This window comes from Phycodurus eques, chromosome 15 (genome assembly GCF_024500275.1).
Source record: "Phycodurus eques isolate BA_2022a chromosome 15, UOR_Pequ_1.1, whole genome shotgun sequence".
NCBI classification, from domain to species: Eukaryota; Metazoa; Chordata; class Actinopteri; order Syngnathiformes; family Syngnathidae; genus Phycodurus; species Phycodurus eques.
Genome location: NC_084539.1, coordinates 8,419,143 through 8,442,134, shown reverse-complemented (window position 1 = coordinate 8,442,134; position 22,992 = coordinate 8,419,143). Strand labels below are relative to the sequence as shown.

General features: G+C 42.9%; 1 protein-coding gene across 4 annotated transcripts in view; it reads right to left on the bottom strand.

Moving 5' to 3' along the window:
* LOC133413577 (nucleus accumbens-associated protein 2) overlaps positions 1 to 22,992 on the bottom strand; it is a 95,038-nt gene that overhangs the window by 19,199 nt on the left and 52,847 nt on the right. For 2 of the 4 annotated variants that reach the window (XM_061698135.1, XM_061698131.1), the window contains 3 exons: positions 13,231 to 13,399; positions 8,311 to 9,075; positions 1,389 to 1,565 (listed from right to left, as the gene is read on the bottom strand). In XM_061698135.1, coding sequence (XP_061554119.1) covers positions 1,389 to 1,565; positions 8,311 to 9,075; positions 13,231 to 13,342 — 1,054 coding nt within the window. In that variant the 5' untranslated portion in view covers positions 13,343 to 13,399. The other 2 variants (XM_061698134.1, XM_061698133.1) reach the window with 2 other exon arrangements.

Sequence of the window (22,992 nt, the reverse complement as noted above, 5' to 3'; positions counted from 1 at the left end):
TGTTGGCAAAAGTAAGACCAGCCTTTGTTCTTGTAGGTCACCAGTGGTTTTCGCCTTGGAACTCTGCCATGGATGTCATTTTTGTCCAGTCTCTTTCTTATTTTTGTTTCATGAACACTGACCTTAACCTTTTGTTTCATGAACACTGACCTTAACTGAGGCAAGGGAGGCCTGTTGTTCTGTAGAAGACCATTGGAGACCTTTTGGTAGTAACTCTAAATGCTCACTAGAGAGAAAACGCTTTACATCGCTTAAGGTCACTTAACTGTGAGGAATCGTCTCCAAAATCTATATGGACATCTCTTCTTATGTCCACTTCAACCTCTGAGAATATCACAACAATCGCTCCAATATTTGGGATTTTATGGGTGTTTTTCATATGCTCACTATATTGAAAAAAACTCAGAACGTTGCTTAGTGTGACAAAACTGTGAGCAATCATCACCATCATTTCTATGGAGATATGCACCTATGCCCACTTCAACCTCTGAAATCATCAAAACGATTGCCCAGTCTCAGCGACTTCTCCGCCAGTGAGATAGGCGTCTAATTTATTTTATTTTATTTTTTTATTTTTTTTTCTATAAATGGTACAGTTTCCATTTACAGTCTCTGTATTGGTACTGACCAGCTGTGGGTGAGCTAAATTGTAAAGTTAGCGTAGCTTACCTCCGCCTGTAGTTTCATAACTACAGATGAAGTTTCTGTATTTTATCTTTTAGCTGCATTTTGACATTTGCTCTTTCCTTATTTTATCCAAAACAAAATGCTTAAAATGTTGAATTCAAATGCCATCATTTTATGATCTCGCTCTATGATGCGTGCTTGATGACATTGCCTCTGCACTCTGCTTCTAACATAGTGGTGGGTTGCCACGAGTGCTGCACACCTGGAAACACACCACAATCTTTCTTTTTTTTTTTTAAACCAAAAACAAAGCTCACACTCTTGAATATTGCTTATCTATTTTCATTTTTGGTGATATTAGTTGGGAACTAGTATTTCCATTTGTAAGAGTTAATAGTTATAAATAGTTGAATACAACCACAGCATATTAAAGGTGTTCCCCCCCCCACAACCCCAACATTTTGTGACACCCCATGAAGCCACGTCGTCCTTAGCATCGGTCTGTGTTGCCTAATGGGAGAGCCAGCCCTCCTCTAGCCACTAAAAAAACTAAGCTTGACGACTCCAACTCTTAATCGGAACCGGTATTGATTGGGTGCTGTGTATTTGAATCCCCTTTGACAAGAAGGATCACTGACTAAAGATGTGCACTTCTAACTTAAGCTTTTTGCACTAGCTGTCGACTGCCTAGCTGCCATAGGCTCGTCAATTGCGATCAATCTTGTTTGTGTTAGCATGCACTTGTGTGCTACAATGCCTACCGGCGACCAGTTCCAGCTTCTCCCCGGGGTCTCCCTCGGTGTAGAGCTTGGAGTGACATCGGTAGCCGATCTGGCTGATGAGGCTGGCGGGTAGTGCCACCAGGTCCCGACGGATCAGCACACAGTTGCGGTTCTCCAAGGCCAGCGGCACGCCTGCAATCTCGGGCTTGTCTGGCACTGAAGAAGAGTGACAGGGGAGTTAAAAGTTAGACAACGCTGCTACTTTACCAAGACAAGCAGGACACATGATTTATTAAATGTTAAATAATACAATAAAAACCTGTCTGGACGAGCAGCAAATACAGTCCCCAAAAAATCCCTGACATTTGCGGTTACGTCGACCTCCAGTCTTTATGCAAGTCATGCTGAGTTTTACTTTGAAATTTGGCCAGACGTCAAATTAATTTCTGCCGTCGGGCACGAGCCAAAGTCAGTGTGAGAAAAAATACTGCACTTAGCCAAAGCCCACACAGACTGTATACTAATGAATTTGTCTTATTAGAAACTGATGGATGACGCACTAGCTGAGTTTCCGGGACATACCATGAGGCTAATTGGGGCTTAACAATAGCTAACAGTTGCTACTAAACACCTAAGATACTTTTAGACAGCAAAAAATAGCTACAAGGAACATTTCTAAGAGGTATTATAATGGTAACATGTCATTCTTAAGCTTCAACACAGTTAACAATGGTTACCAGCTCGCTAAGAGAATCTTAAACCTTGCTAATGGTGGTTAATCAGAGCTAAAAGTGGCGTTACGAAAGCTAACAGTGGATTAAATGTTCACAGTCTCAAGATTCAACAGTTTAAAAAAAGCTACCAGATAGCTAAATGAACCCTAAATGTAGTGGCTATCAGACATCTAACAGGGGCTTTAACATAAAAATGACTTAAAAATAGCTAATAATGGCTATCAAACAGTTAAACTGCGCCCAAAATCATATCCTTGTTTTTTTTCTAAATACATTAAATATGTTTGAAGATAGGTGCTGAAAATATGTGCAAAGACTGACAACAATATACATACAGTAGTACTAAATTGTTAAGACTTTTTCTTTATTTCTTTTGACCAGATTTTTTGGGTGGCGCTAAAAATTAGGTCTGTGATGACACCGGGCTGGGTCGTATACTTTCGAGCATAAACTAGAAACAGCAAGTGCCCTTATCCATGCAGTCGCCATTTGGCGGAATTGTCACTTCCTCATTCATTCACCTGGACCCATTACTACCAGTATAGCGTGCAACTGGCCATCAAACTATGCCCACAACTTGAAAAAACATCTTCCCTGAAGTGTATTGTGTTTTGTGGAATTTGGGCAACATTGTCTATGCCATCTGCCCCCACGTGTCGCATTGTGAGGCAGGGGCGAACGGCCACCTCGCCGCCCGTTGGCAGTTTACCAGTGGTTAGAGAAAGAAGCAGCTGGAGCCAGCAATGTGCGTCGCGGAGCGAGGAGGGGGGGGAAAAAATATATCATCCTGCTGTGGCCCCTGAAGGGTGCACCTTGGCGGCCACAACAGTGAACGCACCACAGTCCCCGTGAAAATTTTCCCCCTCCTCCTCCTCGCAGCTGACGACCCCAACGCCATCGATTAATGGCTGGCTGTATTTCAATGGAGACAAAGGGGTGGCTGCTCCAGAATGTCTTTCTGCGGCCACTAAGAGCGTGTGCAATGTGCATCACTACAAACTCTTTTCTCCTCACTTAGCAGGAGCCGTGAGAGGAGGCACGTCTTTGATTGATATTTATATATTTAGGCCAAAGGTGGCTAGCAATGCTATTGAAAATATTCTTCACAATAGCTAATCCTGCTGGATTTGATGTTTAGACTGAAACCCATTCATCGCAAGAGACACGTTCCAGACCTACCTGCCATAGGTGAAAATCTGCGATAGACCATATGAAATCTTTTTTATATTTAGTTTTACCACTCCCACATGCTTTTAGAGACACTTGACCTCAAACATACTTGTTAAACGCATTGCAAACAAATATCTGTGTGTTGGATATATATATGGCTTTTCGAGGCAGGGCCTGGTGGGGTATGACATTGGCGAGCTAGAAGGAAGTTGGCAATTAGGCTAAAGCTATGGCGAGTGCGAATGTCTGTGCGTGACCTGTGGCTGACAGCAGCTCTTGCTTGAGTGTGCTCATTCTGTGAGTTTTCGTGTTATCCCAACTTTCAAGTTACACAAAGTGCATTGGTGATTGTGGCTCTCCTTTCCCATATGCAAAGGAATTACAGTAAGTACACTCTATAAATCCATAAAAAAAACATCACAAAAAAAATGTATTCAGTGGGGGTGCGAACGATGAACCGCGATATAACGGAAACACTACATACAGTAATCCCCTGATATTCACGTTTTTTCTCTCTGTGGAACCTATCCCAAGCTTTTCACTGAAAAAACACCTATTCCCAGTTTTTGTGCTCTTCCAAGAATATACTACTAGGACGCCAAAAGATGGGGGCAAAACAGGAAAGTACAAACCCCATCACGAGGCGTTCCCAGGCCAGCGTCCTGGGTCGTCCCTGGGGTCTCCTCCCGGTGGGACGTGCCTGGAACACCTCAACAGGGAGGCGTCCAGGAGGCATCCTAATCAGATGCCCGAGCCATCTCATCTGGCTCCTCTCAATGCGAAGGAGCAGCGGCACGAGCCCCTCCCAGATGACTGAGCTTCTGACCATCTCTCTAAGGAGAGCCTGGACACCCTGCGGAGGAAACTCATTTTGGTCGCTCATTTTCGGTCACGACGCACAGTTCGTGACCATAGGTGAGGGTAGGAACGTTGATCTACCGGTAAATTGAGAGATTTGCCTTTCGGCTTAGCTGCTTCTTCACCAAAATGTGCCAATACAAAGTTTGCATCACTGCAGACGCTGCACCGATCCGCCTCTCTATCTCCAGTTCCATTCTTCCCTCAATCGTGAACAAGACCCTGAGACACTTGAACTCCTCCACTTGGTTCAGGATCTCATTCCCGACCTGGAGAGGGCACTCCACCCTTTTCCAACTGAGGACCATGGTCTCAGATTTGGAGGTGCCGATTTTCATCCCAACCGCTTCACACTCGGCTGCGAACCGCTCAAGTGAACAAAATCTTTGACAAAGGGCAGCCTTGGCGGAGTCCAACCCTCACCGGAAATTAATCCGACTTACTGCCGGCAATGCGGACCAAACTCTATGACACTGGTTGTACAGGGACCGAACAGCCCGTATCAGGGGGTTCGGTACCCCATACTCCCGAAGTACCCCTCACAGGACTCCCAGAGGGACAGAGTCGAACGTCTTCTCCACGTCCACAAAACACATGTAGACTGGGTGGGCAAACTCCCATGCACCCTCAAGGACCCTGCCGAGGGTGTAGTGCTTGTCCACTGTCCACGGGTCGCTGGTCCACGGCCAGGACAAAATCCCCACTGCTCATCCTGAATCTGAAATGCAACCTCTCCAGCACCCCTGAATAGACCTTACCAGGGAGGCTGAGGAGTGTGATCCCCCTGTCGTGGGAACACACCGTCCGGTCCCCGTTCTTATAAAGGATGACCGCCGCCCAAGTCTGGCAAGCCAGAGGCACTGTCCCCGATGTTCACGCGATGTCGCATGTCAACCAGTACAGCCCCACAACATCCAGAGCCTTAAGGAAATCCGGACGAATCTCATCCAACGAGGAGCTTTTTTACCACGCCGGTGACCTCAACCCCAGAGATAGGAGAGCCCACCTCAGAGATATCCGAGACTCTGCTTCCTTGTGGGAAGGCGTGTCGGTGGAATTGAGGAGGTCTTCGAAGTATTCACCCCACCAACTCACAACGTCCTGAGTCGAGGTCAGCAGTTCCCCATCCCCACTATACACAGTGTTGATGGTGCACTGCTTCCCCCTCCTGAGACACCGAATGGTGGACCAGAATTTCCTCGAAGCCATCTGGAAGTATTTCTCCATGGCCTCACTGAACTCCCACAACGCCTGGGTTTTTGCCTCAGCGACCACCAAAGCTGTGTTCCGCTTGGGCAGTCTATACCCATCAGCTGCCTCAGGAGTCCCACAGGCCAAAAATGCCCGATAAGACTCATTCGTCAGCATGACGGCATCCCTCACCGCTGGTGTCCACCAATGGGTTTGGGGGTTGCCACCACGACAGGTACAGACCACCTTACGGCCACAGCTCCGGTCGGCCGCCTGGAGGCACGGAACATGGTCCACTCGGACTCAATGTCCCCTGCATCCCCCGGGGAGATGGGGATTCTGCCAGACGTTCCCAGCAGACCCTCACAATACATTTGGGCCTACCAGGTTGGACCGGTATCTCCCCCCCACCATCGGTTCCTCCCAATCACGCCCTTCCAGGTCTCACTGTCATTGCCCACGTGAGCATTGAAGTCCCCCAGCATAATGATGGAGTTCCCAGCGGGAGCGCTCTCCAGCACCCCTTCCAAGGACTCCAAAAAAGGGTGGGTACTCTGAACTGCCGGTTTGGTGCATAGGCACAAACAACAGTCAGGACCCATCCCCCACCCGTAGGCGGAGGGAGGCTACCCATTCATCCACCAGGGTGAACCCTAATGTACAGGCACAGAGCCGGGGAGCAAAGAGTATACCCACCCCTGCTCGGCGCCTCTCACCATGTGCAACTACAAAGTGGAAGAAAGTACAACCCCTCTCGAGAGGACTGGTACCAGAACCCAAGCTGTGTGTGGAGGCGAGCCCGACTATGTCGAGTTGGAACTTCTCGACCTCACACACCAAATTGGGCTCCTTCCCTGTCAGAGAGGTGATGTTCCACGTCCCTAGACCCAGCTTCTGTAGCCGGGGATCAGATCGCCAAGGTACCTGCCTTCATCCACCGCCCAGCTCACACTGCACCGAACTCCTATGGCCCCTCCCACAGGTGGTGAGCCCATGGGAAAAGGCACCCACGTTACCCTTTCGGGCTGTGCCCGGCCGGGCTCCATGGGTGCAGGCCCCGCCACCAGGTGCTTGAGCCCCACCTCCAGGCCTGGCTCCAGAGGGGGGCCCCGGTGACCCACTTCCGGCAAGGGAAATCTAAATCAATTTATTTTATTCGTCCTAGGGTATCTTTTAGCCGTGCTTTGTTTGGTCCCTCCACCTTTGCCATGGATGACCCTCCCAGAGGCATAAAGCCCCAGACAACTTAGCTCCTAGGATCACTGGGACACACAAACCCCTCCACCATGATAAGGTGACAACTCAGGGAGGGGTGCAAATATTCACTCATTTTGAATTTGATGCCAGCAACACGTTCCAAAAAAGCTGGGACATGGGAATGTTTAGCACTGTTACATCACCTCTCCTTTTAACAACACTCAAGCGTTTGAGAACTGAAGACAGTGGAGACTAATTGTTGAAGCTTTGTAAGCGGAATTCGTCCACATTCTTGCTTGATGTACAACTTCAGTTGCTCAACAGTCTGGGATCTCTTTTCTCATATTTTGCAATTCTTAAAGCACCACACATTTTCAATGGGAGACAGGCCTGGAACGCTAGCAGCCAAGTCTAGTACTCAAAGAGTTTTTCAACGAGGCCACGCTGTTGTAACACATGTAGCAGGTGGCCAGGGATTCTCTTGCTGAAATAAGCGGGGACGTCCCTGAAAAAGACGTTGCTTGGATGGCAGCATATGTTGCTCCAAAACCTGTATATACCTTTCAGTGTTAATGGTGCCTTCACAGATGTACCCATTACCCATGCCATGCACACTAACACACTGCCATACCAACACAGATGCTGACTTTTGAATTTTGCGCTGATAACAATTTTCCTTTTTTCCCGGAGGACACGACAAAAAATTTCAAAGAACAAAGCACACTTCCATTTTGCGTCAGTCCAGCTTTCGCTTTGCATGGTAGAGTTTTAACTTGTATTTGTAGATGTAGTGACGAACTGTGTTAACTGACAGTGGTTTTCTGTGTTCCTGAGCCCACGTGACAATATCCTTCACACAATGATGCCGGTTTTTAATGCAGTGCTGACTGAGGGATCGAAGGTCATGGGGATTCAATGTCGGTTTACTTGCTGCTTACGTGCAAATATTTCTCCAGATTCTCTCATGAATATGAATGGATATTTTGCTCAATGCAGTCGTTCACAAGAGTGGTGAACCTTGCCCCATCTTTGCTTGTGAACAACTGCGACATTTGGAGATGCTCTTTTTATACCCAATCATGACATTCACCTGATTCCAATTAACCTGTTCATGTGTGAAATGTTCCAAACGTTTTTTTGAGCATTCCTCAACTTTCCCAGTCTTTTGTTGCCCCTGTCCCAGCTGTTATGGAACATGTTGGAGGCTTCAAATTCAAAACGAGATAATATTTAAAAAAAAATGTTTTAATCAATTTGAGGATAAAATATTTTGTCTTTTTTGTGTATTTGATTAATATAGGTTGAAAAGTATTTGTAAATCAATGTATTGTCATTATTTACGTTTTACACAAACTTTGTCCAAACTTGATTGGAATTAGGGTTTGTAGCATAGTCCAGGTAGGCAAGTATGTTGACGTGATACAGCTCTACTGAGAGACACATTTTATATGTCAGGGAAGAATATAGTTTGGGTTGTTAGAATCAGTTACAGAGCGTTTTTGTTTTATGTGCATTTACGAAATAGAAATAAAATCTGTAAGCAATTTGTTTTTCGGGGGAATGTTGTAAAAGGAGTTTAAAAAATGAACTGTTTTGGGATCATTGTTGTGTGGTTTATTTTCAGTTTGAACTATTAACATAGGCAATTATTTAAAAAATTAGGGTGTGGTGATGTCAATTAATCGCAGCACAGCTCGGTCCCTATCCCTAGACAATTGGTGGCTCACCAGTGTAAAAAATAAATAAATAAATAAAAAATAAAAAATAAAAAAATAAAAAGCTCCCTCCTTGGAAGAGTTAACTATACTCACTGCCATAGGGGTTGCCTGAACGTGCATAGAGGTGACCAAAGCCGTCCTCCGCCATTCCATCATAGGGCTCTTCCTCAAACTCTTCATCCTCATTCTGGTATGACGTGGGACTGTCAGTGGTGGGCAGACTGGATTCACCAGGACTTGAACGCTCACCCACCGCTCCGCCCCCTGTCCCACCTCCCATGGCACCCAGAAGGTGGTAAGGGGGAACGCCGGGGATAGTGGTCCCTCCGGTTGTGGTGTAGAAGAGCGAACTCGCCCTTGCCAGCCGATTGCCCAACTCCGAGGAGGAGATTTTGCCTTGCGTGGTTGCAATGGTGAGGGGTGTGGGATCGCCACCCTCTAGTTTAATCTTGCGCGGCGGCATGAGGAGAGATGGGGACCATCCGGGGTTCGCCAGGAGGGCTGCCACTGCCAGGCCGTTGCCATTGTTGCATGGACTCTGCGGCTCCGAACCAGTCTCCTCTAAGGTGCCGGCCGTTTGTGAGTCGCAGTGAGGCGAGTTGGCCTTAAACATCAGGTCCATGCCGCGCTCCACGATGTGCTGGATCTGCAGGTAGCCCGCTGTGTACATGACGACCAGCTGCTCGCTCGCTGCCATGGTCAGCTTGCCCGTGTAGCAGAAGGAGAGAATCTGCTCGAAGCATGCCGGTGTGACCGAAGAGGGCAACTCGAACTGGGTCTTTGTGGACGTGCTGAAGAGGTCGCGGAAGTACAGGCTGCTGGCAGCCAGCACTGCCCGGTGAGCTTTGAATGCCTGGCCTGTAATTTAGAAAGAATACAGAAGACGAGACCATCAAGCTGGCTGACTTACTCGAAGGTCAGCCAATACGTTATGATCTGTTTGGGGGGGAATCAAATTATTTTCAGAATTAAGTCATAATCTTTGAGATAACAGCTGTAATGTCGTAACTGAGTCAAGACAGCTAGTTGGCACCTGAAACCGTCAACTATATGTCTTGACTCATTACCATCTGACTTTATCGAAACTATTGTAAAATCATGACTGGCTGATTTGCAGCAAGTAATCACTCACTTCAGTCAGGCGAGTCTCCTAAAGCTCTTAAAGTAGCTGCCGTTAAGCCTCTTCTAAAAAAGAGAATGTTGGATGCTTTCATGTTATCAAATTATAGACCCATTTCAAACCTCCCCTTCATAGCAAAGATTGTCGAGAAAAGTGTTTTTTAATCAACTCAGCAATTACTTGATCTTAAATGGAGGTTTACGAACTCGTCACAGGACAGAATCAGCTCTTATCAAAGTGCTAAATTATATACGGCTGAACACAGATTCAGGAAAGCTGTCAGTTCTGGTATTTTTGGATCTCATACGGCTTTTGATTCAGTAGATCAAAACATATTGCTGAACACGTGGGTAGGACTAAATGGAACAGTCCTTAAATTGCTCAGGTCCTACCTGGAGGAAAGGAGTTATTTTGTAACCAGTGGAAGTGTTCAATCAAATGGGAATGACATATGGGGTCCCTCAAGGGTCAGTTCTTGGACCCCTTCTGTTCAGCCTGTATATGTTACCCTTGGATCAAATTCTTCAGATCCTCAATATTGACTATCATAGCGATGCAGGTGACACAGTTATATTTAGCAGTGTCTTCAGATGACTACAGTTCAATTGAGGTGTTGTGTCACTGCCTAAAACAAAACTGGATGACCCAAAACTTTCTTCAATGAAATCACAACAAAACTGAGATAATTGTTTTTGACAGTAAAGAAAAGAGGTTTACTGTTAGTAAATACCTGGAGTCCCTCTCTCTAAAGACCAAAGACCAAGTCCGCAACCTTGGTGTGTTGATAGACTCCGAACTGACTTTCAACAGTCATATCAAATCAATCACTAAAACAGCCTTCTACCAGTTGAAAAACATATCCAGAGTGAAGGCTTGCCTGTGGCAAGCAGACCAGGAGAAGCTCATCCATGCTTTTAGCTCAAGTAGACTTGACAATTGTAATGGTCTTCTAAATGGACGCCCCCAAAAGAGCATTACACAGTTGCAGCTCATTCAGAACCCTTCAGCTCGGGTTCTGACCAGAACAAAGAGATCAGAACATATTACTCAAATTCTCAAGACTTTTCATTGGCTGCCAGACAGCTTTAGAATAGACTCAAGTTCTACTACTGGGCTATAAATCACAAAATAGTTTAGGTCCTGAACACATTAAAGCTAATGGAATATAAGCCAGGTAAGATACATTTTGTTTGTAAAAAGTATTAATATCATGATTAAAAAAAGTCAAAATTACAGGAAAGTTAAACAAAAAAAAGATTTTTTTTTTTTAAATAAAAAAGCTGTATTACAAAAATACTTTGTACATATATATGTACAATAGTTTGGTTATTACCACTTTCATCTTGTATTGATTTTTGTGTTTACTACTTGTGTAAAAAGTTGAACAATTCTATCAGGCGGGTGGAATTAATAGTCAATCATGTCTTGGAGCTATTGAGTCAAAATGGAGTGCACTATTTGGCTTCAACAAGCAGAGGGGCTGTTGATTTACTAAATGTATTTGCTGTCCGAAGAACAAAAAAAGTTAGTCCATCCATCCATTTTCTGTACCGCTTATCCTCACTAGGGTCGTGGGCATGCTGGCGGCTATCTCAGCTAACTCTGGGCAAGAAGCGGGTACACCCTGAACTGGTCGCCAGCCAATCGCAGGGCACACAGAAACAAACAACCGTGCCGCCCACAAAAAAAAGTTAATTATGGAAGAAAAAAAACCTCTTGTAATGGTAAAAATATCTTTAAAAATGCTACATTACATGTGAGCAAAAAAAAAAACAATACAAGAACAACATTTATATATTTCGGGGAAAAAATGTCAATGTTACAAGAATATCCTCGTATTATTGATTGTGACAGATTCTGTCGATTGTGCATACAGTAACTGATTGTGATTAATTAAGTAATTATAAGATCGTCCAAAAGGTACTAATCGAGACGCCCCCCTCAAAATAAAATAAAATTCAAGCCATAATATAAAGGGTGGGCGGTTTATTAATAATATAAATAAAAAATAAAAATAAAAAAATCCTAATGCGTGTAAGGTTGTAACTTTTTCGATTAAAAAAAGTTGAATAATAGCTAAGAATTCTCTCAATTGTATGGAATTTGATAATTGAGTAATCATGTGAAGCCATTTTAAAAATTGAGTGTGTCAAAATGGAGTGCACTATTTGGCTGCAACGAGCAGAGGCGCTGTTGACTCACAGAACTACGTTGCATTCTAATGTAGTACGAAAAATGAATTATGAAAAAGAAGCTGCAAATGTATAATTTGTTTAGAAAAGTAGTAATGTAAGAAAAGAAAATCAGTACGTCATGAGAATAAAGTAAACAAAAAAAAAGAAATAACGCTAGAACAGTATGTGAAGAAATTTGTTTTTGAAAACACAACAGCTGAATAATTCATCAGGAAGACTTGTTGCGCTTAACCCACAAAGAACAATAAAAATTGGGAAACTATTTTTTAAAAAAAACCCTCTTTGTACGAAGAAGAAATATTACCCCCCCCAAAAATACTACAATGCCATGTGAGGAACAAACATTTGTAAAGTTATCAGAATAAAATTACATTATGTTCAGAGAAAAGTAGTAATATTAAGAAAAAAGTCGCAAAGTTATAAGAATAAAGAAGAATTTCGTTGATTGGGTGGAACTGATTGAGGCAAAAACAAGCACAATATTGTGCTTTAACTAGCAGATATGCTGTTGACTTACAACTACAACTCCAATTCCAATGAAGTTGGGACGTTGTGTTAAACAAATAAAAACAGAATACAATGATTTGCAAATCATGTTCAACCTATATTTAATTGAATACACGACAAAGACAATATATTTAATGTTCAAACTGATGAACTTGATTGTGTTTAGCAAATAATCATTAACTTTCTTTTATTTTATGGCTGCAACACGTTCCAAAAAAACTGGGACAGGGTCATGTTTACCACTGTGTTACATCACCTTTACTTCTGACAAAATTCAATACACATTTGGGAAATGAGGATACTAATTGTTGAAGCTTTGTAGGTAGAATTCTTTCCCATTCTTGCTTTACAGCTTCAGCTGTTCAACAGTGTGGGGTCTCCGTTGTTGTATTTTACGCTTCATAATGCGCCACACATTTTCAATGGGAGACAGGTCTGGACTGCAGGCAGGCCAGTCTAGTACCCACACTCTTTTACTACGAAACCACACTGTTGCAACATGTGCAGAATGTGGTTTGGCATTGCCTTGCTGAAATAAGTAGGGGCGTCCATGAAAAGACATTGCTTGGATGGCAGCATATGTTTCTCCAAAACCTGTATGTGCCTTTCAGCATTAATGGTGCCTTCACAGATGTTTAAATTACCCATGCCATTGGCACAAACACAGCCGCATATCACAGATGCTGGCTTTTGAACTTTGCGTCCATAACAGTCGGGATGGTTCTTTTCCTCTTTAGCCCGGACCACAGAACACTTTTTCACTTTGCATCAGTCCATCTTAGATAAGCTCGGGCCCAGAGAAGCCGGCAGTGTTTCTGGGTGTTGTTGATAAATGGCTTTTGCTTTGCATAGTAGAGATTCAAGTTGCACTGGTGTTGTGATGAGCATTCCTCAACTTTCTCAGTCTTTTTTGCCACCTGTCCCAGCTTTTGTGGAACATGTTGCAGCCATAAAATTATAAGTTAATGATTATTTGCTAAAAACAATACATTATCAGTTTGAACATTAAATATCTGGTCTTTGTAGTGTATTCAATTAAATATAGGTTGAACATGATTTGCAAATCATTGTATTCTGTTTTTATTTATGTTTCATACAACTTCCCAACTTCATTGGAATTGGGGTTGTAGTTTGCTGTCTAAAGAAAGGGGTTACAATTTACAATCCTAAACATTTTCTCACTGAACCCACCTTTGACCAGGATGGAGACATCGCAGTAGTGTCCTAACAAACGCTGCTCGTTCAGAGAGCCCAGTACCGTGGCACCGAAGTTTGGGATTTCCACGTGGAGCAGCTGCGACATATTTGGACCAGGAGAATTCTGCTATGGACAGCAGAATGCGCCAGTGAGCAATGGAATCTGTAAAAAAACAAAATAAACATAAGGAGCACTGCCACTGACTGGGGATCAGTCTAGTGTGTACTCTGACTCTTGGCCAAAGTCAGCTGGGATATGCTCCACCAGTGCTAGGGACTAACTAATCACGATACATGTAACTATTCATCTATCCATCCATTTTCTACACTGCTTATCCTCACTAGGCTAGCAGATACGCTGGAGCGTAGCTCAGCTAACCGTGAGCAAGAGGCTGGGTACACCCTGAACTGGTTGCCAGCCAATCGCAGGACACATATACAGTGGGTACAGAAAGTATTCAGACATCCTTAAAATGTTCACTCTTTTTTATATTACAACCATTTTTTTCCTCAATGTACATACAGCACCCCATTTTGACAGAAAAAAAATGGAATTGTTGAAATCTTTGCAGATTTATTAAAAAAGAAAAACATCACACAGCCTTAAGTATTCAGACCCTTTGCTGTGACACCATATTTAACTCAGGTGCTGTCCATTTCTTCTGATCATCCTTGAGATGGTTCTACACTTCATTGGAGTCCAGCTGTGTTTGATTATACTGATTGGACTTGATTAGGAAAGCCACACACCTCTCTATATGAGGCCTTACAGTTCATAGTGCATGTCAGAGCAATTGAGAATCATGAGGTCAAAGGAGCTGCCTGAAGAGCGCAGAGACAGAATTGTGGCAAGGCACAGAAAAAAATTATGCCGCACTTGAGGTTCCTAAGAGCACAGTTGCCTCCATATTCCTTAAATGGAAGACGTTTGGGATGACCAGACTACTTGCTAGAGCTGGCCGTCCGGACAAAATGAGCAATCGGTAGAGAAGAGCCTTGGTGAGAGAGGTAAAGAAGAACACAAAGCTCACTGTGGCTGAGCTCCAGAGATGCAGTCGGGAGATGGGAGAAACTTCTAGAAAGTCAACCATCACTACAGTCCTCCACCGGCTTTATGGCAGAGTGGCCCGACGGAAGCCTCGACTCACTCCAAGACACATGAAAGCCCGCATGGAGTTTCCTAAAAAAAACACCTGAAGGACTCGAAGATGGTGAGAAATAAGATTCTCTGGTCTGATGAGACCAAGATAGAACTTACTTCTATGCAGTATATGTAGAGAAAACCAGGCACTGCTCATCACCTGTCCAATACAGTCTCAACAGTGAAACACATCACATCGTGATGTGTTTTTTCAGCTGCAGGGACAGGACGACTGGTTGCAATCGAAGGAAAGATGAATGCAGCCAAGGACAGGGATATCCTGGATGAAAACCTTCTCCAGAGTGCTCAGGGCATCAGATTGGGCCGAAGGGTCATCTTCCAACAAGACAATGACCGTAAGCACACAGCTAAAATAACAAAGGAGTGGCTTCAGAACAACTCTGTGACGTTTTGAATGAACCCAGCCAGAGCCCTGACTTAAACCCAATTAAGCATCTCTGGAGAGACCTGAAAATGGCTGTCCACCAACGTTCATCATCCAACCTGACAGAACTGGAGAGGATCTGCAAGGAGGAATGGCAGAGGATCCCCAAATCCAGGTGTGAAAAACTTGTTGCATCATTCTCAAAAAGACTCATGGCTGTATTAGTTCAAAAGGGTGCTTCTACTAAATACTGAGCAAAGGGCCTGAATACTTATGGCTGTGTGATATTTCATAAATCTGCAAAAATTTTAAAACAATTCCGTTTTTTCAATTTATTTTGTCAATATGGGGTGCTGTGTGTACATTAATGAGAGAAAAAAATATTTTAGCAAACGGCTGCAATATAACAAAGAGTGAAAAATTTAAGGGGGTCTGAATACTTTCCGTACCCACTGTAAACAATCATTCACAACCACATTCACACATATGGGTAATTTAGAGTCTTCAATTAACCTACCATTCATGTTTTTGGGATCTGGGAGGAAACCGGAGTACCCGGAGAAAACCCACACAGGTATGGGGGAGCCCATGCAAACTCCACACAGGCTTTATTTGAACCCGGGTCATCAGAACTGTGTGGTGGATGTGCTAACCAGTCAGTCACCGTGCGCCTCCATGATCACAATTTTAGTTAAATTTGAAAAATAGCCGCAGAAGCTTTCACTTCCTCCTTCTAAAGCCGACACTTGTGATTGGCTCTCTCCAGTCATGTGCCATTCTGCCGCTAGCCAGCTGCCGCTTTATACTGCACACACACACACACACACGCACACACATACACACACACACACATACAGTAGTGGGCCGTAACACGCCACATTTACTCCGTTACATTTACTCAAGTAACATTTTCCATCACTGTAGTTGTCAGAGTACTTTAAATGTACTGTACTTTTTATTTTTACTTGAGTATTTATGCGAAGAAGGATCGATACTTTTACTACGTCACAATGATCGACATGCCATTCGCTACTTTTATTTATCCATTCATGCCTGTGCGCGTTTTTTTAGATTCCATCGTCGACTTCCGCATAGGACGCCCGTTGCGCCAATCAAACGTAAACACTCGTGTCATTTGACTCCAATTCACCAATCACACGACACAAGGCAGTCACATGACCACGTAGCCAAAAAGCGACTTTATAGTATTCCTTAAATATTTAGTCTACTTCCAAGTGGTACTAGCTTTGGAGCATTTAAATGAGTATTTTGTGCTTTACTAACATTTTCTCAAACTTTTTAGACTGCTTCCAAATTGTGATGCACAATTTTGGAGGTTCCACAGTGTTTACTTATTAAATCTTGTGAAATGTTATATGTGACATCAAGCAGGACTTTTCTGCAAACTTATTTGTCCGTTTCCCAGTTGTATAATCTTTTGGGTGCAAAATTCAAAGCACATTATTTTTAATGAAATATTTGGTTCAAAACTATCCATCCATATTCTGAGCCGCTTCTCCTCACCAGGGTCGCGGGCATGCTGCAGCCTATCCCAGCTATCATCGGGCAGGAGGCGGGGTCCACCCTGAACTGGTTGCCAGCCAATCGCAGGGCCCATACAAACAAACAACCATTCGCACTCATATTCACACCTACGGGCAATTTAGAGTTGTCAATTAACCTACCATGCATGTTTTGGGGATGTGGGAGGAAACCGGAGAAAACCCACTCAGGCACGGGGAGAACATGCAAACTCCACACAGGCGGGGCCGGGGATTGAACCCCGGTCCTCAGAACTGTGAGGCAGACGCTCTAACCAGTCGGCCACCATGCCGGCTAAAAACTAGTAATTTCAAAACTAGTATACAAAAAATACAGTGGAACCTCCAAATTTGAAATTTGCCAAGGTCTTTTTCATCAAGCATGACCACAGTTTGAGCTTCTGTGTTTTACCAGACTTGAATTATTTTTTTCTGATAGTGACGGTCGTTCTACTGTACTGTAAGGCTGCGGTTGTCACACATGACCACATTTTCAACTCTGTAGTTTTATGCAACTTTTCCCAAAATTGACCACTTTTTTAGAAAACATATTACCGGTATGTCTTGTGACATATGCTAAGGTCTTCGTCGTCATGCAGGACCTATGTTTGAACTGAGACCTGCGTGACTTGAGGCTTATATTTTAAAAACCTAACCACATTTTCACAATATGTATTTTTTACATCTTGCTCAGAACTTTGTTGACACATATGGCTAGAGTTTGAACTCTGTAATTTTGCGTGAGGCAAATTTGTCCATGAAGTGACCACATTTCTAGTATATTTATTAATTATGTCTTGCAAGATATGCCTGATCGGGGCTTTGTCATCATGCCTCACCTCAGTTTGATTTCAGAAGTTTAGCACAAGTTAAAGCATATTTTCTGGAAATTGACCACTTTCCACTGTAGTCATTTAGTCCATCTTGTGAGATATGCGATGGTCTTCATTATGACATAAAACCACGGTTTGAACTCTGAGGTATTGTGCGACTTCAGGCAAATGTTTGGCCAACATGACGCACGTTTTATTTCCGTAAATTGCCAGATTTCCACTGGATTCATGTATTTCGTCTTGCAAGATATGCTAAGGGCTTCGTCGTCTTCGCCCAGTTTTAACCTGGGGGTTTCACACAAACTTTAATTTCCGAAAATTGAGGCGGACGCTCTCCCCAGTCTTTCCTCACATGAACTTTGTATCCCCCACACCACCCCACACGCACGCACATAGACATATATATCTGTACCAGATTCATTATTGAGCAATGCTGCAGAGCAGTTTCCAGGAATACAAACTGAAAAAAACATTTCACCGCCTCTCACGTACTCCCTCTCTTTCCCACTTCATGCATACACACACACACACACACAAACACGCACTCTGGCTGACTTAAAAGTATGCACGCCTAAACACACACACAGAAACACACACAGTGCGGGCTGTATTGGGAAATGAGTGTGTATTCTGGCACGTATGCACTTACTCACCTGGAGAAAGCAGCACATAACAGTGTCATGCACTAATGCAGTGAAACGTGCTCAGACAGTCTTCGCAGTCGACATGCAGACAAAGCGGCGGCTGGCTGACTGGTTGGCAGTGGTGAAGTCCCAAAATCGGAGTTTGACGTGCGCTCTTAAAGTGTCATCCCTACTAAATCCCCCTGACAAAGACAGGCTTCTCTTTTGCTCTGCGGCATGACTGACTTTTCCGTTTCCAATCGGTCTTCTATGTCGGTATTCCATTCCGTGCTGTAAAGACTCCCCCTGTCTGCCTGTCATAAGCGCTACGCCGCTTTCCCATCTCTCCGTCCTCCTCACGAAGCGTAGATTCAACAAGTGCCAGTGCAGAGGGAGCGACAGAGAGAATGCGTGATAGATAGAGCGAGAGAGAGCAGTGTGAATCAATGATGAAAGGAGTGGGAGGCTCACGTGTGTGTGTGTGTCGGATCAATGCAGTATCTATACGTCGCAGGGAGTGGGAGGGAGAGGAAAAAAAAAACAGGCTACAGTTACAGACAGAGTCAGAAAGTGGGCAGAGCTGGAGAGAGTCGAGAGGAGGGGAGGGAGGGGTTTGAGGGTGGGGAGGTTGCTGAGACAGACGGAGAAAGTCATTTGAGGACAGTACGAGCAGAGAAAGACAATTAGGTTGAGGCAAGTCGCGTTGCTTGCCCATGGACGAGGAGGTGTCTATTCACATGACCGCTCACGCTACTGGGGTATAAGTATCCAAAGCATAGCTACAACTACACTTATTTCCTCTCAACAGCAAGAAAACTGAGCACTGTTATTGTGACATAGCAATCGCAGTACAGCGGTGCCTTGACTTAAAGGTTTGTGTTTGGTGAAAAAAAAATAGAAAACTAGCATTCTACATTACTTTTTAAAAACACGTTAATAACAAAATAAAATGTAAAGAAAACACTTTCATGCTAATTCAATGGGCATTGTGCTGCTCTTTCCTGTGTGTGTGCATTATCCAACACGGAGTGTAATACACGAATATACTACACACACATTTGATGATGAAACAGAGAATAGAGTATTAGTTATTTTTCACCGTGGATAAAGAATATAATTGTATGCTGTATGCTTATGTGTTATCATTGACCTAGAGGACCTTCGTAAGACAAAGTTAATGTGCTTTGGTTAAATACACAACAGGCAATTCTCTTTGTTTTATTTTTCGTGTTTACATAAACTTAAACTGGGAGTGGCTTGAAGCAAGCATAATTGTTCACTATTTGTCAAACTGCTGCTTGTTGTGAAGTTTGCTGCCACTATAGCTAGCGCGAGTAACGCACAATTTTGCCCACACCTCAAGACAAATAGTCGGCCCAGCGACAGCTTGCATCTCCCAAAAAAAAAAAATCATAGGTCAGGCACTGTTTTAGGTCAAATAGGATAAACACAATTATTTCTATTTGAGTAATGCAAGAATAATGAGAGAAGGATTTTTTAAAGGCAATTTTACTTTACAATCTTTCTTCCCTCAAAGTCAAAAGTTTACAAGCAGTAAGATTAGTATGCCTTTAAACAATTTTGGGAAACCCCAGATGATGATGTAATTTCTTTGTAAAGCTTCTGATGATGGTGAGTTTTGTTGACAACATTTGAGTAAGAGACACACACCTGTGGTTGTATTTTCACTAGGCACACCTGAAACGTGCTGCTTCTTAGTGTAACAAGATATCAAGAAGATAATTTTTTTACCCCACAAATCTTGCTTTTTTCACAAATCTTGCTCATCCTTAGGTGCAATTTCCAGAAGCCTGAAGGTGCCATGTTATATGCAAGTATAAACACCATGTCTAGCCATCATACCGCTCAGGAAGAAAATTGGTTTCCATGTCCCAGAGATGAACGTGCTTTGATCTGAAAAGTGTATATCAACCCCAAAACAAAAGCAAAGGACCTTGTGAAGATGCTGGCTGAAGGTGGTAACTGTGTGTCATTATCCACAGTGAAACGAGTAGAGAAAAGAGTACTGTAGCAACATGGGTTGAAAGGCCACTCTGCCAGGAAGAAGCAATTACTCCAAAAGAAACATTAAAAAAAGTCAGAACACAGTTTAAAATGCACACAGGGACGACATGTCCTGTGGTCTGATGAAACTAAAATGTAACTGTTTGGCCATGATGAGCATCATTACGTTTGTAGGAAAAAGAAGCTTGCAAACCTGAGAACACCATCCCAACTTTGAAATACGGGGGTCGCAACATCATGTTGATGGGTTTTTCTTTGTCATAGGAGGGACTGGTGGGCTTCACAAAATAGATGCCACCATAAGGAAAGAACAGAATCAGAACTAGTTTTATTGGCCGAGTATGTTACAAGACACACAAGGATTTTTTCTCCGGTAGTTGTAGCCACTCTAGTAGGTATACATTATGTGAGGATACTGACGCAACATCTCAAAACTTCTGCCAGGAAGCTAAAGCTTGGCCACAAATGGGTCTTCCAAAAGGACAATGACGCAAAGCATACTGCCTAACAGGTTACAAAGTGGCTGAAGAATACGAAGACAATGTTTTGGAGTGGCTATCGCAAAGCCCTGGTCTCAGTCCTATTGACAATTTATGGGCAGACCTGAAGAGGTATGTGCGATCAAGGTGGCTTACAAACTTGGCTCAGTTACACCAGCTCTGTCAGGAGGAATGGGCCAAAATTCCTTCCGATTATTGTCAAAAGCTTGTGGAAGAATATCCAAAATGTTTGACACAAGTCATACAGTTTAAAGGCAATGGTACCAAATACTAATGAAATGTATGTAAACTTGTGACTTTGAAATAGTAAGGAAAATAGTCACACAAAAACATTTAACAAATATACATTTTGGTAATCAATAATTTTGGTAAAACAGGAAAGGTTAAGTCTGATTTCATGTCAGACAGTGAGGGAAAAAAGTGTCTTTTTATGTCGTGTACGTAAACCTCTGGTTTCAACTATACATTGAATTTATACCATAACTTGCTAATTTCTCAACCGATGTTCATGAGGCTTACTGTTTTGTCAACATCAACTCATTTGCTATTAATACCGAACACTTGAATAACAAACCAAAAACATTCTTACACATGAAAGGTTATTCACAGGTCCCTTGTTGTGATTGTATGGCATTGTGTGCAACCATATGTAGCACAATATGCAGGCATCCTTGTTATTTTGTTTTTTGTGCTGTCCACAAACATGGAATGCACTTACGTTTTACCTCCACTACCTTAGCACAGCCAATACAGTTATTGTTTTCTTTCTACAATGTGAAGTTTTAGAGTGGTCTGTCTCATGGTATAAGCTACTGTCGATACTATTATCATTTTCTGTTGACAAATAATAGTTTTATCGCTGTGTCATTGTATAAGCTGCTGTTGATACAGATAAAAAAATTCTGTTTACAATGAGGAACGTTTTAGCCCTACATCATGGTATACAGTATACTACCACAGCATACAGTATCTATTATTATTATTAATCCCTATCATAGTAGCTATAGCAGAATAAGTTAGTATCAATATTCGTATGATACTACAGTGGTCTTAGTTAATGTCGATGCTGCTATGATTATTTCCTTTAAATATTGAGAGGTTTTAGAGTGGTACAGCAGTAAAAAGATACTATTAACTGTTTTGAATATTTACTGTAAACTGACAAACATAGCGCTGTTTCATGTTATAAACTACTGTTGATACTATTACGGTTTTAGTAAAGTATAATGGCATAAGCTACCGTGTCATAGCTATCACGCTACAGTGGAACACCGATTTACGAACGCCTCAATGTTAAACTAGTCCATTTTGGAACCACAGACCAAACAACAATATTGTCTAATGTTCGAACCTTGTCGCATTGTGCAAACGTTTCATTCATGTATTTTGTGACGGGCAGTGCAGCCATTGTGGGATGGTGGATGCTGAGTGCATCGTGTGCTTTTCAGTGTTTTCGCCTTTATTTTTGAATTTTGCTATTTCAATATGGGTCCAAGAGACGCACCGGACAAGTGTGGAAAGTGGGAGGGACTCACTGTGGACCTAAAAAAGACTACTTGTGAGGAGTATAATAATGGTGCACGCATTGGAAAGCGATTTTTGATCGATCACCCCTTGTCATGTTCGACATACAGTACTGTATAGCTTTATATTGTGTTCAAAGTGAACAAACTTGCTAAAATAGGGACTTTTACTGAGGCTGGAGCCAATTATTCATGTTTTTATGTTATTTTTTATTGGAAAATTATGTTCAAGATACAAACTTCACTTTTCAATGTACAAACCACATTCAAGGACCCCCTGGAAGTGCTGAACAAAGTGGCTTGGGAGAGAGAAGTCTGGGCTTCCCTGCTCAAGCTGCTGCCCCTGCAGACAGACAGACCCCAGATAAGCAGAAGATAGATGGATGGATCGATGGATGGCTATTCAAGAACCAATTAAGTTTGTAAATTGAGGTTCAACTGTCGAAGTCAGGGAGTCCCAACCACTGTGCCTCGTTCGCTATTACTGTAATTACACTTACTAACCATTTTGTTATCTGAATTGAAATATGAAGGAAATACAGTATATGGCTTACCACAGACAGAGAGCCAGAGGAAGGATGACTAAGATAAAAAGAGAAATGACTGAGTCAAGCCTAATCATCTGGACATCTAATGATGTAATTCCTGAAATCCCTGTTTGACACACGCACGTCAGGGGAAAACGCACCACTTCGTCTTCCTTTGTGAAAATATCAATTATGTTTTCATTTTCATTCCCAGAATGCGTCATGGCAAAGTTGTTCGGAGCGTCTTTGGAGGACAGATTTTTTTTTTTTATTTTAAGTTGGCTTGAGTAAGTGTTGTGTGTTTTACAGTGAATCATGCAAAGACCTCTCGCGAACACCTACTCGCATGAGCAGAGAAAAAACAAAAACACTGTCAACAAGCCAGATGTAGCTCGGATTTATGCAAACTCCGACATGATTGAGTTTATGCCTCGTTGGTTGTTGCTTGAGTCGTCAGGTTTCCCCAAAGGTTTGTTACAAAGGTCGAGGGAAAAATATTTCAAACAGCTGTCACTAGCCCCTTTTACATTGCATTTTTAAAGCCGTGTTTTCCACTGACGTTCTGTATAAACGAAATAGACACCGACTGGCTGCCAGTCGATCGCAGGTCACATATAGACAAACAAGTATTCGCACTCACATTCACACCTACAGTCAA